At 42.2% G+C, this 17,811-nt stretch overlaps 1 protein-coding gene and 1 long non-coding RNA gene across 3 annotated transcripts; one reads left to right on the top strand and one right to left on the bottom strand.

Annotated features, from left to right (window-relative positions):
- Positions 1-250: 250 nt before the first annotated feature.
- On the bottom strand, positions 251-12,895 carry EPCIP (exosomal polycystin 1 interacting protein). 2 transcript variants are annotated; one of them, XM_071754209.1, is made up of 3 exons: positions 12,779-12,895; positions 12,510-12,698; positions 251-1,198 (listed from the first exon to the last, which is right to left on the bottom strand). In XM_071754209.1, the coding sequence occupies exon 3, from the start codon at positions 1,126-1,128 to the stop codon at positions 454-456; it is 675 nt and encodes a 224-aa protein (XP_071610310.1). In that variant the 5' UTR covers positions 1,129-1,198; positions 12,510-12,698; positions 12,779-12,895; the 3' UTR covers positions 251-453. The 2 variants fall into 2 exon arrangements, with proteins under 2 accessions (XP_071610310.1, XP_071610316.1); XM_071754215.1 differs by lacking the exon at positions 12,779-12,895 and having other exon boundaries at positions 251-1,195; positions 12,510-12,678.
- Positions 11,807-14,122, top strand: LOC139800780 (uncharacterized). The gene is made up of 2 exons (XR_011727927.1): positions 11,807-12,531; positions 12,676-14,122. It is a non-coding gene; the product is annotated as an uncharacterized lncRNA (long non-coding RNA).
- Positions 14,123-17,811: the final 3,689 nt, after the last annotated feature.

Below are 17,811 nucleotides of genomic sequence, written 5' to 3'. Positions count from 1 at the left end.
CCTGGCTACAGAAAACTCTGAGCTGCCTGGTCTGGTCCCAGAGCTGGCCCTGCCTGGGGCAAGTGGGGTTGGGCTGGAGACAGCCCAAGCTGCTGGCTAACCCGGGTGACTCTGGGACACGCAGGTTCTTCTACGACTGGAGATGCGGAATTCTGTCCTTTTCTAAGGCATAACATTAGAACAAAATTTATCTATCAATGCTTAGCATACAATATATAAAAAGAATTTATATTAATTCTTTCATAAACAGTTATTTCACATTTTCTTTGCTCTTTAATAATGCATTTACTGAATTATTCTGATGAGTCAGTCTAACTTTAAACGCATCCTTGTGGTATCACAATCAGAACTGTCCATCCTTTAACAGTTCCTCCTGGCCAAACCAAGCAGACTTGAAGTCTCATCTCTCATAGCAGTTTGCCTTGCCTCTGACTAGTGAATGTGTTCAATAACTCAGTAAATGAATGTTACAACATAGCTCTTGTTATCTGAGGTTGAGGAAACGTCAGAGTACAGCAGGCTGGGAAAATGCTTCGTGATACTGGAGACATTTTCCACGCTGTATGACTTCAGCAAAGAATATCCATTGAAAAGCGAGGTGTCCAGAAAAGAAATATATACAAGCATTTGACTGTCTTTGTTGTGCACCGCAAGTGAGTCTTCTATTTCATTGTTTCTGCTGCTGTAGATGGTTACACTCTGCTCTGGAAATCGTCCCTTCACCTTGTTTACCTGGAGCTTTCGAAGTCCCCAGATGGCCAAGTATTCTGTTGGGAGAGGAGCGGTGCCACAGAAGGACAGCTTCAAGTCCCACGCCCTTGTGAAGTTGAGGAGCATCTCCAGCACAGAGATGTCTGTGAACCAAATGGTCAGGTGGCTATTGTAGGTAGTTTTTTCCAAGGTAGAAGGCAGCACTGTTTTGCAATTGCACATCAGGTTTGCCAGGCAGTAATCACAGTCACGGACGCCCGCCCAACAGCTGCAGTTGCGAATTGTGTTTTCCTTGGTGAAAATTAGCGTATGGTTCTTCTGACTTCTCACAAAACTGCCAGCCATGTGTATGCCAAGGAAGCCAGCCAAAAGGAGAGCCAGCCAAAAGGAGAAGGCAGAGAAGGCTGTTGGCTTCATTAGTACTGGTGCCAAGCTGCCAAATGTCTCCTTCTTTTACTGAGTGAATTATACCACTTGGCTTTACCTACTGAAGAAAAACAATTTATTTATTATAATAAAGATTACTCAGTGATTAATATTGCTTTGCATTTCCCACTCATTTATTTATTATAATAAAGATTACTCAGTGATTAATATTGCTTTGCATTTCTCACTCATTATCTGTCTCATCTATTCAGAACCATATTGCAGTTTTGCAGTTTGTGCTGCATTAAAGGGGAAGCGCAGCTACACTGATTCAGAAGCACGAGTTGTGAGTCATAGAATCATAGAATCATAGAATCCTAGGGGTTGGAAGGGACCTCGAAAGATCATCTAGTCCAACCCCCCCTGCCAGAGCAGGGCCACCTAGAGTCATGTTTGGCATTCTTCTTCCACTCTTCTGTTCTAAGTGTTTTAATCTGCTTATGGGACAGTTTGGACACCTTCTTCTCTACCCAGGCAGGTCCTCAGCCTGCCCAGTGTGAAGGTAATGGCAAGACTCCTCCTGCTCATTTCTCCTCTCTGCTTTCTCTTCCCAGTAGATAGCGTTGACAAATAACCCTGTTCTGCACTTTCACCAAGTGCAGGGCAGTTTGAGAAAGGCTAATTGTTGTGGAATGTTAGAGAGGTTTGGAGAATGTTGGAGAATATTCCTGAATATTCTCGAAGAGATGGGAGGTGCGACCCCTTTGCTATGCCCAACCCCATGTTTGGGAGGTCAATTAGATCGGCCCATACTCTGGTGCTACCTGCACCAGGGATTCGCTGTGCTACAGGTAAACACACTGGGTGTCCAATAAAAGTGCGTGTTGGTGGCGGGGGTGTGGTCACAGAAGCACTATATAAGCAAAAGTTGCTGCGCAATAAACCAGAAGTTCGTTTATCAACCATATTGGTTGCACGCATTTTCTTTGCCGCTCCCGCAGCTAATGACAAGAATTTTGTTTTTCACATGAACTGCCAAGTAAGGGTTGTGATCACCTTCCCTTGAAGCTGAGTGTGGGGTATACTGGGGGAGGGGAAGGGAAGAAGAAAGGCAGGGTAGTTAATGTCAGAAGCACTGGTAGATGCAGCACCTTCAGAGACATGTTTTGGGGACCAAGGACCTTCTCTCACTGTGACTCTGCACAGCAGCACAGGATAGATCATGGCTGTGTTGGTTGCTCTGTCCCTCTTAGTTTACCCTGGCAAAGCAAAGTAGCACCTCCACACATGCTTATCACAATGGAGCAAGTTTCCATCCTAGCCATGTTCCTCCACCCGTGGGAGTATGTTTGATGGGGACTTGTGAATTCTCAACTACTAGCCCTTTGGTTTTCAGAGCAGGGTTGGATCTTACTAGAAGCATCTGGATTTTTGTGGCATATTGTAAGGTGATGGTACAAGCAGCAATGCAGAACGTAATTTCTCAACGCAAGTTATAAGCTGTTGAAAAGTTTGTCTGATTTGATTGGAATTGTTTTGAGTCACTAAGAAACATTAGAGCCAAATTTTAACAAACAGTGGCAGGTCCTAGGGATCACAGCAATAGATGGTCCTTAGCATGTGAAAAGACTGATCCATGTCCAGAATTCATGTCTCCAGCACCTCAGAAAACATGGCATTACACCTGCACTTTTGGAGAATCATACCAGATAAACAGGAAAATAATGCAATTTATAATAAAAACACAAATTAATTTTGTCTGTTATTCAATCTGCCACCACTAGACATTGGATTCGTCTGCTATAAACTTCATGGTCATTCAACAAACAATTAAAGGAAAGTGTCTAGGAGCACACTGAAGTTCTTTTAGTCATAACCACTATTGTGTGCATGGTAGTTTACCGGGTATGTGGTTTCAGCCCCGTGCTGAAAATAGGTGGAGGCAAAGAAAATTATAGCAGTAAGTATCACATGTTGTTGTCTTGTCTGAAATCTCTCCTGTGCACCTTCTTATGGCTGCAGCTTGAGGTGGCAACTTGACTAGGTGGATCTTCGGTCTCACAAGATAGGGCTTTTTCTATAGAAGAACTACATAGCATAAATGTATACAAACTGACTCAAATGGGATTTAAATCTTTATGTGCTCCCTGAATTTAGGATGTTGTTTTCGTAAATTAAGAAACACAGTCATTTGAATCCTTAAATATTTAATCCATGTTGTGGAACATACCAGAAATACCAGTCTTACTCAGCTAATGTTTAACTTCAAAGGTCAGACTCATACAAGCTGTAGTTGTTCTGGTATCATTACTGCTAGATTAATTTGGTCTCCAGTACCTAAGCATCTAATCATGCATCACAATGAAAATCCTATTACTAAACCTCCCTACTGTGCTTATTTTCTCAGCCCCTAAGCATTGGCTAACAGTTGTGATAAATCAGAAATCTTTAATGTCACCTCTGTTTTTCAACTCAAAGAAATTGTTTGGATGCATCTGTTTTGGAGGTAATATTTGCAAGAAGAATTCCAAGAAAATGTTAACAATATGTGTTCGAACTAAGTGAAAGACATTTTAATTGAAGACTCAGCAGTTCTGCATTTCAAACTCGCACCTTCATCCGAAGGGTTGATACTGCTTTTTCCACATAGCATGTGAGGACTTAGTAGTCATAAAATATTAGAATAAAGTACTTTGATATGCCTCAGTAGTTACAACTCTTGATAAATTTTCATGTATTTTTTTAGTTCCTGAAGTGGAGAACCTTTAGTTCTCTACTGTCTTGCATCCAACCAAAGAAAATTCTCTGTCAAGTTTAGTTTAGCTGATCACATTTGGACTTGATCTGTCAAAATCTAAACAAAATTCTAAATCTTGGCATTCCAGAAAATGTTATTTCCAGAAATATTTGCTGTCTTCTTCTGATCCCTTCAACACTGTGTGGCTTTGGTGAATGGTATGCAAACAGTGAAATAAATGTTGCAGGAAGTCTGGCTGTGAAGTTTCAAAATCACCTGCAATGCACCTTTACTTAAGCCACCAATTATCTAAAAAAAAAAAGTGTCTTCTATGGCTCTTAATCAAATTACTTTGCTGTCTGCAAGAGTTAAGCCCTGGGAAAAGGTTTGCTTTAATTTTTAAAGGTGTGGGGAGCTGCTTTGCAAGGAAGAAGTGAGTTAAAGCATAGATAAAACTTAACCACACGAACTTGATGACATAGAGTTGTGTCTTTTTGAATTATTGCTGCTGTCAAGGCAGTGGTAGAAGAGAGGGGATTGTGACTTAGCAAGAGGTTCTTTACACTGAAAGTGTGGGGGAGAGGTCTTGAGTTTGTTGTCTCTAGGAATGGCTCAGAAGGGTCTGAGTTTCAGTAAGGAAAATGAAGAGGAATGTGAAGCAAAAGTCACAGACATGGCAGTTGAGGGACAAGAGTTTGCCAGGGTAGAAGATGTGAGGAAAAGAAAGAGGATCAAAGAAGAGCATGGGGCTGAAAAACAGGACCAAGGCCTGAATGTATGTACCTGCAGGATGAAGCAAAATGGCTGGGGTTTAATCTGAGTTTAATCATTGAGAAGACCAAAACACAGAATTGTTAATTTTGTTTTGTTTTTTAATTTAGTCTGTGGGTAACATGGTGAGCATGACAGAGAATAAGCCCTTTGTCTATTGGAAAGTGCTTTTGAAGTTGTAAAAGATAACAGAGTTATTTTCAAAAATCTTCCTCCCTTGCAGAGATTCCTTGTATTTCAGATTGCTTGTAATGCAATTGTACCTTCACTAGGGCTCTTGGTGTTACACAAAAGCCACACATATTTGTTGTAATATTGCCATTAAGCTGAAAGAAAATATGGGGTGATTCTCTTGCCTATTATGGATCTGTATTTCCTATCATTTCCAAATTTAGAAATAAAGGTAGGATCTTCAGAAAACTGGAGAATTTGGGCTGTAGGATACATCTTCAAACCATGCTCTATCTCTGGGCATTACCCACTCCCCTACACAGAGATAGATTATCCATTGAGCTTACAAACATATTTCTAGATATAATGTATAGAAGCCCAAAGAATGCACCATAGAAGCATCAGATCATGCTAAATGTCAAGAATTTCCAATTTTCTAGGGAGAATTGGTGGGTATGCCACCTTCTGTTCCCTCATTTTTACATCAACCTTAGTTACATTTCTAATATAATCAATACATATTCGGAGATTAAGCAACAATTTCATTATATGCAGTTAGTATGCATGCTGTCAACCAGTTGTGCAGCCTTCTTTTTTAATTATAGCTATGAGACAGCATTTCAGTGATAAAACAAGCCAACAGATTCAAGCTGTGTCTTGCCTTTCTATGATGATACCAACTTTGGCAAAAGGAAGCTTATCATACATTTATAAAGAAAATATCTATGGGTGTTGCTTCTACTTTAAAAATCTGTAGCTATTTAAAGACTTGTCCACCTGACAGGATGGATTTTACAGCTTCTTTCCATAAGCCATTTGACATTTCCTTGAATAGAATAGCATAGCAGGCATAGTAGTACTGTAAAAAACATGTAAGTATTTTTCAGCTTTCCAGTTTTTATTAGAAGATTGCTGAACTCAAGAAATGAGAATGGTATTTTGAGTATGAACTTGGCAAATTATCTGAATGCTTTCCCTCACAGGTGGGTAATGAAAAGCTACCTGCTTTTATGTATCTGTTCTTGTACAAAAAATAACTCCTTTGGCTACAAAAGCTTAAACTGAGAAAGACCTGGTCTGAATTTTATTTCTATATTATTGTTCAGTTCAGCTGTTTTAGACAGTAATTTTTGTCCAGCCTCATAACCAATGCTCATCACCTAAAAGTGGCTGGAGTAGTAAAGCTATTAACACATTTTCATAGTAGAAATGATTGAACTTGTTCATTATCCAGTTGCAGTGAGATAATTGATAAATACATTTTGATTAAAGCACAGAATAGCTCTGCAGCCTAAACATGGGATAGGTTATAGGGGTTTTATGCTTTTACTGAGGATATGGTTTAAACATTTGAGTAAAAGAATCTATAGAGCTCTACCAGAATCTAGACCTTGAGTTAATCCTCTTGTCCAATGAATTAAAGAAATAATTTTTCCAAACAGGTGGTGGTTTATTCTAACATCATGGTTTCTTTGTGGTGCCATTCCTTCTAACAACATCTCAAATAACCATGTTTCAAATGAGGCATAGGTAGGGTATAATAATATGTCCTTCACCCAGCTGCACTGGTACCTTTTCTAAGTTGGTCTCATACAGTCAGCTAACAATTAAACAGTGTTTTGAAATTATGCACTGTGATTGCAACATTCCCTTTTATCAGTTACTAGTCAGGTTTTTGTACAGCTGCAACCTTTAACAAATCCACCCTCTGCATAGGTAAACTGGAAGTAAAGCCTATTTTCCTTCCATTTTTGGATAATTCAGTTTTGGATATACAATCAGAAGTGGAAAAAGCAAGAGTTCAGTAAAATTAGTAGATAAATAGTTGCTGAATCATAGCCCCCACACTGCCTTGCTGTCCAGAGTAATGACCAGGTAAGCATTCGTTGTTTGAGATTGAGGTGAAAATTAAATCCCTGTATGAGAATGACTCAGTGCCTTGAATAGTAATTAGGCTGAATGTCTCTAGAGGTCTTTTCTTATGCCTGGTTAAGCAGACACCCAACTTCACTGAGCAGTGGTAGGGGACCACTACCACATGGGAATTACTGCTTGTTGATCCTGTTCTCCTCCAGACAGTGTTTCTCCAGGGGTTACCCTCCAATTACAGCATTAAAACACCTCAGAAATCTTTTGAAGTGTGCATTTTGGTTTCTATGAATTCAAGTGATACCTTAGTTATCAGAGGGCAAAGATTCAACAGTTAGAAAAAGGACTGATAGAAACTCTGAAGTTGCAGGGCCTTTCTGGGAAATGGGAAGGTAGAAGTAAGATATATTCAAGATCAAGAGATTCTTTGTCAGCCTGAAGATGCTGACCATCAAAACATTTGGTGATTAGTATCGTCTTCTTGATTTTCATCTGGCATTTAAACTTTCTGAAGTCCAAAGCTACCATCTGATTTTCCTCATAGACTCCTTTAAAAAAGTATTCCTTTACATTGAGGAAAAGATCTTGCATCAACCCAAGCTGGAGGACTTCTTGTTATAACCAGATCTGTCTAGCTGAACACTTTGTGAACAGGGAAGCAAGGTCAGCTCTAAGCACCAAGACCATCTCTGTAACAACTAAGTCCATAGTAAAGCATGTCTAGGAATACATGGACACAGCACCTAAACCCTAGAGCACAGGCTCAGCAGATGTAGGTGAATGAGGAGGAAACCACAACATCACTTTCATGATGGAACAAGGAGGTGGCTGTGGGTGAAGGAGGCTGCTGTACAGAGGAGGGGGAAAGGTGGTTATAAGGGGATGGGAGGAGTAGAGGCAAGTGCAGCCCAGAGATGGGATGGAGAAATGAAGGAGAAGAAAGGAGTAGGAAGCCTTCCTCAACAAAGGAGGAACCTCTGGGGCTTTTTTTTTTTTTTTTTTTTTTTTCTGGCTTTACAAGCATGTCTTGACAGAAAATAAAAGAAACCATATTTTTCTAGAAGAGTCATCCATTCTGCTTCTGCTTTAGCTCCTAACTTGTGTGGTTTATATCCAATCCAGTATCTGTTATTCAGTAAATCCTTCTCTGCAAACAGCAGAAAAAAAATAGATCCCAGCAGCTGCCTTGGAGTCCCTTCCAGCCTTCATGGCTGGCACAGGAAGGGGGAAGGCAGCCACTTCTTTGCAGCTCAGATCTCTGTGATAGGGAGGGTACATTCTCTCCTTATCAGCAATCAAAAAAAAAATGGTGACTTCAGAGAAAGCTTGCTTCTGGTAGCAATAACCTGGTTCTGAAAAAAACCCATAATTTTAAGTGATCTAAAGTGCAGCAAGTTAGTTATTCACTTTTGTCCTGAAGGGGGGGGGAAGGGCTTTCAAGAAAATCAGACTAGACATAGATAACCAGCAGAAACTTATTCCAGTTTGATTGCTTCAGCCATGCATGTTTTTAGAAGTGTAATTTTTTTTCAAGCACTGAACCCCCTGTTTTAATTCATGTTATCCCAGAAGTTTTTCTAGCACAAGATTGAATCCCTGACAGGTTTTTATAGCTAAAGGAGACTTGCAATGCATATTTAGCAATACCATCAGTTCAAATTTCTGAATTTGCTTATATCATTCCAGTAATTTATTTTTATTTTTTGTTTTTGCTAATTGCAGAGCTATGTATTAAGAAAACTGCAAAATAGCAATAAAAAGCCTTTGAGTGTTGTGAGAGAATGCTACTGTCTCAAGGAAAGTTAATCCTATTCAATGGAAGTCCCAAGCCCATACAATTAATTTCTTCACAGGGTGCTTTCTTCCATTCTCTATTCAGAAAAAAAACCTAATTAAAACCCCTCATTGATCACGTGTGTTAACATGTGCCTATGTGAAAGTGCTGTATTAAGCAAACAGGAGCTTAAATCCATATAATCTTGTGCAGCTTGAGTAATGTACACAGGATGAATACCAAACCCACTCAATTTAGATCAAAATAGCATGAAAGGCTCGACAATGCCAAAAGCGTTTAGAACTACCAAGACTGCCTCTTTCTTTTCCCTATTTACATGCAGGTGTGGGAGGGATGTGTAAAAAATATACAGAGCATTTCAGAGGGAAGGTGGCAGGAAGGCAGCAAGGAGGTGGGTACAGCAGCTTAACTGGGCTGATCTCACCAGGCCTGATGCCACACAGAAGGGGAGGCAGGGGTAAGGGAAGCTCAAGCAAGCTCCCATTACTCTACGGAGCAAAGCATGCACCAGGCCTTCATCTCTGTACTCTTTCAGTGGTATTTAATACTGGTCTAGCCTGTAAAATGTTTGATGAAAAAAGGGGTTTTAAAGGCTGCACGGGGTTACTTTTGGGTAGTTGTGCTGTTTTTGCATTGGGACTAAATGAAGGTTTTTAAAGTACAATTTCCATTTGAAAGAGTAAAATGAACTCTCCTTTTTTTTTTTTTTCTTCTTCTTCTTCTTTTTTTTTTCTCAAAGATAATGCCTTATCACACCTTCTGGAAAAAAAAACCCAACAAACAAATCCACAAACAAAACAACAGCAACAAACAAAAAAGCAACCAAACAACAAAAAACCCACCAGAACTTTTATTCTTAAATTGTAAGTGAAAAAATAACATCTCTGGTTTTCAGAGGTATGCACATGACAAAGGGTAAGGTGAGCTTTTAACATCTCCTGATCTAAGCAGGTGTTAAAATAGAAGTGAAATGAAAATATAAAGTGTGAGGTAAAATGCAAGGAGTCAGTCCCTTAATAAGTCTGGTCTGAGTCTTCACTGCAGAGTAGCTACATTATCTGACCAGAAAGCCCTAGGGAGGCTCAAGCCTTGGGGAAAACAAAGTACTAGATTTGACTCTTTTACTCTGTGGGAGTTTTAGGAGTTTTCTAAGTGGGCAGATGGCACGGAGGGAGGTGTTTTGTCTTTTTTTGAAGAAGTGTTTTGCTCAGAATAATCTGTCTTTGAATACTTGTCTCTTTGTTTTAACAATTACCATAATTATTTAGTTAGTCCACAGATAAATGTAGGAAAATAACTTTGTGATAAAAGCTGATCTTCTACAGCTTTCCAGGCCGCAGTGTGATCCATATGTGTTGTCAATATTGAAAACTGTATTTGCATTTGCTTGTGCAGCAAAAGCCTGGGCTGCTGACATTAGGCTGAGCAGCAAGTGCTGTAACATTGGTGCTGTCAAATATAGTGGAACAAATTCCTTCCCAGCAATGATAAAAATGCAAGATAAAATAGGCAGTTCTGTTGCATTGAACTAGAATGACACCTTTTAATTTTTTCCTGTATTGAGTAGTTTGGTATTCAGGTATCCAGAGACTACAGGACAGACAATTCATTTAAAAACAGTTCTGCGAGATTCTCAAGCCTGTCCGTCCCATGCAAAGCTTTTGTCCATGTTGGAGGCAAATGTTACAGTAGGGAAGGTTGTGACATGTAACTGCAGGGAAGCAGATTAATAGGAGAAAACTCAAGTGAAAGGAGGAAGGCTTGTTCTCCCAAAGAACTGGGAGTAGTGATACCTCCCTTTTTTCCCCTGATGAAGATCACCCTCAGCACGTCACAGCCTGATTATTTCCAACCCTGGGAGAGAAGAAAGGATGCATGTGTAGGCTTCATTTTCATGCCTGGCTTCACACCTGCAGTCTGTACTTTTCCTAAGTGCACTTTTCCAAGAGGAGTGGGAGGATTTGCTCTGCCAGAACAGACCTGGAGCTATTCCAGCTCAGAGGTGTGCACAGTACATGCTGTCCGGGAAAGCTGACCCACACTGAGCTGGTTATTCACCTTTGAATTACACCAGGATAAGCATTTACATAAATGAAAATTAGAGGAGAATGGTATAAGGCTTTACAGATTCAAGAGGAGAGCACTGTTCTGCACAGCTTTATAAAGCAGCAGATGATCAGACACACATTACTTGAGCACCACAGGCAGGATTTGTTTTTTGTGCCTATGCAACTGGCTTGAAATCAGTGGTATAAATCTGATCAAATGAATGGGAAAATCAGAATTGTATTTCTAGCAGTGTCTCCATCCTTCCTGCTAGTACAACCTCTGACCACAAGTCCCAGTTTTCTATTCAGTGGTATAAAGTCTAAGAGGGAAGGCATTATAGAAAAGTGAGTTTCTCCCTTTTGCTATCTAACCACACAGCTATTCCTGCCTGTGACTGATATTTATCTGCAGCTTTCAAATAATGGAAGCACCAGTGGTTTAAACTCTTGGCTCAATGCTTATGAGAGAGCCCTGTACCAAAAAGGTATCAGGAACACAAAAGCATGCCCTGGCTTATGTTAAAGAGAATGACAGGGTACATATTTATTTGTTATACTGAGAGAAGATGTTGCTTCTACTCCATATCTTATATTAGTACTTTCCAACAACTTTCTTGTTCACTTCTTGAACCACTTAGCCTTTTGCCTTCCAACAGGCTAATTTTATTTTTGTAAAAGAGAAGACTTAGCAAATGCAAATTCCTTCAGTACTGGTGCTGACTCTGAATGCATTGAATGTATATAAGCTACCATGTTAGAGGGCTTGTTCTTTCTGTGATTTAGTCCGAGTATTGAAAAAAAAAGTGTGTACAGATGCATAAAGCATAAATTTGTATGCCTAAGTGCATCACATTTTAATACAACAAGTAGTTTTGGAATTGTAAGGTATGTGCAATCAAATCTCTGTTTATTCATCTGTCCTTAGAAAGGGACATTAGTTAGGAAATCAGGTGTCCTGAGGGTTGGTGGTCAGCATTGTCTGAAAACAGGAGTTATACTTGGTGACTCAAGCTGAGCACTTGAACACTGAGGTAAAAAAATTAATTTTAAGATCACTTTTAACAATTCTCAGTTTTTTACATCAAACTAACTACTCCTTTGAGACCAAAGGTACTTAAACTGGGTGAACTTTAGGAAAGAAAGCTTGACTGCAACTTTTTGGTGCTATTTCCCGGTTCTTTTTCTAATCTGAATTGTACCAAAGTTCAAGTTAAGCATTACACTAAATTAAAGATTTGCCAAGCGCAAAACATAATGCTTACTTCATGATAGAAAATGGTATAAAAAGTGTACTGCAACACTTTATTTCCTGTTTTTCAAAACGTAAATTAAGAAAAAAGACATGAGAGGAGAAGGCTGCATGCTAGAAAGCTGTTATGAAATGCTAATAGTCAATAAGTATCTGGAGACTGAAACTCTGGTATAGGACTGCCTAGTGCAGGGAATCTCAGCTCCTGTTCACTCTCTAGGATGTTGTCAATGCCATTGAGACTCTAGAGCCAGACAGTGACTGTGTGTCTACTTTATTTTGTCCTTATTTTGTCACTGGTGTGATTTAGAAATTAAATGGCAGAATAAAACACAGGTTTCAGCTGCTCATTCCTGATCCTCCTCTTCCAGTGCTCTTCTCAAGGCAGTTTTAACTAAATAAAATGACTCAACTCCTGTCAGGTGGAATAAGTGCTGCCAACATTTCTTTCGCTTTTAAAGATTTGCGTAAAGAAGTATTTGCAAAATGGAGGAAAATCGTTCCACCGTTCTGTGTGGTTATTATTCATAGACCTATTAATTATTACCTAAGGCATACAGATACAGCGTGTGAACAGTTGCAACATACAAAAGACAAACTTTGCAGTGCCTGTTATTTCACTGCCATTACAAAACAACAAATCTGAAACAAAATACCTGCCAGGAACAGAGTTACTGGCAAGAAAATAATTGTGATAGAAGAGAAACAGCCTCGTTCATGAAAACACAACATGAAACATTTCTCTGTTATTTACCCCCCTCTTTTAGAGATGAAAAAAAGACAGTGACTTACTCTTTTCTCCAGGTGCTGGCAGGTGAGTTTGTCACCACCCCGCTTCCCTCTTGGCTGAGCTTGCTGAGGCAGGGATGCTGGGCTGGGGCTGGGAGCAGGGTCAGCCTGCAGGGCAGGCAGCAGTGCCTCCTCTCCCACTTGCTGCTGCTCTTTTATGCTTTTGCAGGGCCGGCAACTCACACCGTTCCCCTGACAACCGGGAGAGCAGTCTAAGGTCTACCCCGATCATTAACACCACGGCAGGAGGATCCCTACCTGGCTTTTATTACCTTCTCTCCCACGCTGCCAGCTGTGCTCTAGTACACGAAGGGATTCCCCGGAATTGCTCAGAGGTGGCTGATGGTGCCCTGCCTCTCTCTGGGGTGTCACTGACCTGTGGGAGCTGCTGACCTCTGTTTGCAGGGGGATGGCCAGCTTGGGGTGCAAGAAGGGAGGCAGGACCTCTGGCATGCTGGGCTCTCTTCCTGACACCCTCTGGGGAGCCCTGTGACCATCCCCATGGAGCATTTTCTGCTGTTCCCACTTTCTGGGTGCTTTATGTGTAGGTTTAAAACAGAAAAGCCCCAGGTGTGATTTGAAAGCCTGCTCGCCCAACTAGAAGGAGCAACTGGAAATTTTCAGTCACAGCTTAGCAGAGGCACAGCGTGGCTGTCAGCCATGGGTCAGATGCTGTGGGTGCTTCTCCATGATCCAGCATGGAAAACCATATCTTTGTAGAGTGTTTTACAACACTGTTACCTACCAAATGCTCGAACCTCTCAGCTGTCCTGGTACTAAGTAGCCTGAATGACCAGAAGGAATTCAGTAGGAAGCATTCAAGGAAATTCAGTGGAAGCATCCTAAAAAGCCCATGAGCCAACCTGCTCTGGGGCAAAGGTATTTTGGCAGGGCACTTGTGATCACTGAAGGGTAAGAATTGTGGTGGTTCAAATGGAAATATACATGCTGGCCTTTACACACCCAAGAGATTTCCCAAGTTCCTCTGGAAACTGCGGATGCTGTTACCTGAGTAAGGGCATTTTGCCAAAATCTGGAGTTAAAGTGTCATTTAGGCTCAATTCAAAGAGTATTTTAGGCCTCTGAAACCAATGGAAGTTAGAGACTAAATGCTGCTGTGATTCAAGTCCTACCTACTCATTTACAAAATGTATTGCAGATGCAAATGTAAAGGACAAAATCTAACCAGTTATTCTATAGACGTTTTAGACAAGTTGTCTGATCTGTAAATTTGGGATTTCTCACTGTACATTTTTTTCCCTGTAACAGCTGGTGCATGAGAGACTTCAGTCCTCTCTCACCCTTTTCAGAATGGAAGGAGCAGTATTTCCCTGTCTGCCCAGCAGAAAACTATCCATATGCCTGAATTCTCAAGATGCCTACTCAGCTGCTGAAGAAGAGATGCCTTGGGGAACCGTATTTTGTAATAATTTTATGGCAAACTATCAGGCAAATAAGAGAAGTACATAGGATCTGTTCACCAGAGTACTTCTCTGCTGTTAATATTTTGAAATAAGAGTTTGCCTTGTATCACCATGTGAGGTAGTGGTGAATTTGACTGTATGTACTTAGCAGAAAGTCTGCTATATTTCACAATAAACTCCTTTTGAAATGCATTTTCCCCTTCTTGGGTGCATCTGACAGGGTAAGACTTTTACTCCTTCTCTGCTCCAAACGATCCTTACCTTTACCTTAGGGCTAAAGTGCCTTTATTTCTGGTAAATTCAGTCTTTCTTTGAGTCCATCAAGTGTTGTCAAGTAATTTAAGAAAGGGTCTGTCTGGCAGCCAGCCCAATAGCCCAGCCCTGGAAACTGAGCAAACCTGGGTTTGACACCTGTGTGCATCTCTGCTCCAAGGATCTGTTACTAAAAGTTTTGGAGCAACTCTGAATGAACAGCCTCAAAAGAGAACATTATTTGCCTTCATCATTCAACAGCGCGAAACGTGAGAAAAGGGTAAATCAATGAAGAGTCTTCCCTTAACCAGACTGTAATATTTTCTTGCAAAATACTCACTTCTGGCACAAGCAATATAGAAGAAAATGTTTAAAGTTGAGTTACTGCTAGTTTCTTGCTCTTCCACCTTGACACACCACATTTCTTTCTTACATTGCTGCTGCTATGTTGTGGCACAAGGAAAGAAAGTTCCTTCCATTGATGTGCCTCACTGTGAAAATATAAGATACTGCCAATGGTGAAAGCATGTTTTATTGAAGGTTAGTAAGATTTCTCTATGCTTCTTCTTTATTGCTTTCCTATACACTAAAAAATGTATGTACTGTTCATGTTAACTGTGAAATATAATTACTTTTTTCTGCTCTGGTGATTTCAAAAGAAGTTTTGTATTGCAGTACCCAAGAGTTTGATGTTCAAGAAAAACAGGATGAGGCCCACAGTCTTAAAAGTGATTTCATCTTGCTACTGAGAACTTGTGAACAATGTGTTTATTAGATATCACTTACATAAAGGCTGATGTTGCAACTTCACATTATAGGTCGGAGGACTGGGAAGCTCTGGTCAGGACTCCTTTGTGTCTCACACACTTGTGTCTGCACATGTGGTTTTTGACATTTTATAAAAGCTTGCTCATCTTCTTAACACAAAGCTATGCAGGCAATGAGACACAAAGCCATATATTCCATCTCCAGCTCTTCAGCCATTGCTGCTCACGAGGGGACTGTCAGGCAGCTTCACAGAATTCCAGAGTCACTTAGCTGGAAGAGCCCTCAGGAGATCTCTGGTCCAACATGTTGCCTGGATCAGGGCCTTCTTTGTCATCACACCAGGCTCCCCAAAGCTTTCTATAGTTAGGTCTTGAAAACCTCTGAGAATGGAGCCTGCTCAACTCCTCTGTGGAGCCTGTTCCAATGTCTGAGATTTTTTCCCCCCTTATATCAGTTGCATCTTCCTATATTTCCCCCTGTCTGTTCTCCCATGGTGCATCTCAGCAACAAGCCTAACTCTATCTTTTTGAGGATTTCCTGACAGATATGAAGAGGTGGCCATTAGGTGCCCCCCACAGCCTTGTTTCCTCAAGGCTGAACAAGCCCCATTCCCTCTGCCTCTTCTCACAGGACAAGTGCTCCAGCCTTGACCATCCTGGTGGCCCTCTGCTGACCTTGCTCCAGTTTATTGATGCATTTCTTGTACAGCAAATCCCAGAACTACAAGAGTGACTCCAGATGCAGTCTCATAAGTGCCAAGCAAATGGAGAAAATCCCTTCTTGTGAATGATTTTGTGGCCATGCTCCTGTTCAAACAGCCCAGGGTGCTTATGGCTCTGTGCTGCTGAGACATGAGAGCCCCAGGACATTTCCTGCAGAGCTGTCCCCAACCAGCCAATTCCCATCCCTTACAGCAAGGGGCTGTTCCTTCCCTGTTGCAAAATTTGGTAATTATCCTTGCTGAATTTCTTGATGTTCCCATTGGCCTTTTTTTCCCTTTTTTTTGCAGTCCGTTGGGGTCCCTCTGAGTGACAAACCTGCCCTTGAGCACACTGACTCATCCTCTCAGTCTGGTTTATTTGGTATTGAGATATTCACCTCAGTCTTTGAGTTCAGCATGGTGTTTGTTTGCCTCTGGTTGCTGTATAGCTTCAGCTCTGGAAAAGTTAATTCTCAAACTAAAGCATTTAGACAACATGGTGAAACAAACTGCTGGTAGCTTCAGGTCTATGCTTAAAAATGCTGAGAATTTCTATGAAGTGAGATTTCAGTGCCTGCCTACAGCTACATGAGGAGGCAGCTGTCAAAGTCTGTGGTTTCCCTCAAGAGACCTTTTTTTACCAGCTGCTTATCCTAGCAGAGTGAGAGGGAAGTGGAGAGATAGTATCTGCAGGAGGCTCTGTGTAAGGTGCACGGCTGCCATCCCGTGGCATGCAGCCTGCCCGTGGGCACCCACCAGGATCTGTTAGTATCAGTAGTTATTATCTGAATTGGAATAACATCTTCTTAGCCCAGCTAACACTGTACTGTTATTTATGCAAGCTGCTGCACAAACCAGCTCTGCCCTGACAGAGTGCAGAGAGAAACCAGAACCCAGGATCAGAGCTCCCAACACGACTCAGTGGCATGAAGGAGAAACAGGGAGGCTCTGACATTTAAATGGCAGCACCTTTTCCTGCATGTCTGCCTGGAGTATAATCCTTGTCCTCAAGCTTTTCCTGCTCACACAAGAGAAAACTTTCACTCCTGCAACTAAGTCTGTGAACTATGTAAAAAATGAGCCCCCGGCCCCCCCTTACAAGAATTCATTCTCTGAAGAGTGAGGTCCTACTTCAGTTGTACCTTTCCACTCCACAGAACCTGCCCATGTTACTGTGCTCCATGGAATGGTCTGGGTGGGAAGGCACCTGAAATATTACCCGGTTCCAATTCCCGTGGCATGAGCAGGGACACCTCCCGCTGGACCAGGTTGCTCAAAGCCCTATCCAACCTGGCCTGGAGCACTTCCAAGGAGGTGGCAAACCACTCCTAGTAACCAACAACCTCTTTGTTCTTTAGGGGAGCAGATTTCCAGCTTATACTGATGGTCCAAAAGCAGCGGACGGGCAGGAGAAGCCTGGGTGCTGCTGGCTGAGCCGCCTCAGGGTGCGGGCAGCGGGAGCTCCTTACCTGCCCGACAAATGCTGCGCAGCCTGACCCGTGGTTGGAAAAAATCCTGCTAAATCGACGTGCCAGGCATAGCAAAAGACCTAAGCGGCAAATTAAGGGAATTAAGCGTCAGTAGAGGGATCTGCAGCGCTCGCAAGGAGGATTTATCTTTGACAAAAACAAAACAGATGTGACAGCGAAGCTGAGGGAGGGGGAAGCCATCAGAAATTACTGCTCGAGGAAAACCCCCGGCTAGTCTGCCCTGTCCGTGCGTGTGACGGGGCTGCTACCAGTACCCAGCAGCCGGCACCAGGGGGAGGTGTTGCCCCTCCTGTTGGGGCCGCCATGAGTAGCGCCGGTCCGGCTGCCTCCACCTCCCGGGCCGGCAGGGGGCGCAAGCAGCTTTGACGGCGGAACCGCCGCGCCAGGAGGGCAGGGACAGAGGCACACCCCTGGCTCGCGCGCTTCCCGCCCCGCGGAGGGCGAGCGCCGCCTGGCGGCCTGGCGGGGCCGGGGCGGGCGGAGTGGGGGCCTCCCTGTGCCTTCCCGGGGAGCTGCGTAGGGAGTGGGGCAGAGGTGACACCTCCGTCCCCCCCCAGCAACATAACCATGGCCTTGGGACACGCTGTGGGGAGGAAGATAGGAGGGGAGTGGTGGTGGGGGGGTGATGTTGAAACGATTTTTTTCCTGGCCAAAAGTAAAGGAAGCTGAAC

This window comes from Heliangelus exortis, chromosome 1 (assembly GCF_036169615.1).
Source record: "Heliangelus exortis chromosome 1, bHelExo1.hap1, whole genome shotgun sequence".
Lineage (NCBI taxonomy): Eukaryota > Metazoa > Chordata > Aves > Apodiformes > Trochilidae > Heliangelus > Heliangelus exortis.
This window is presented reverse-complemented; position numbering and strand designations above follow the sequence as displayed.

What these genes read in the sequence shown, in the direction of transcription:
- EPCIP (XM_071754209.1), bottom strand. Translation starts at nt 1,128, where the DNA reads ATGAAGCCAACAGCCTTCTCTGCCTTCTCCTTTTGGCTGGCTCTCCTT.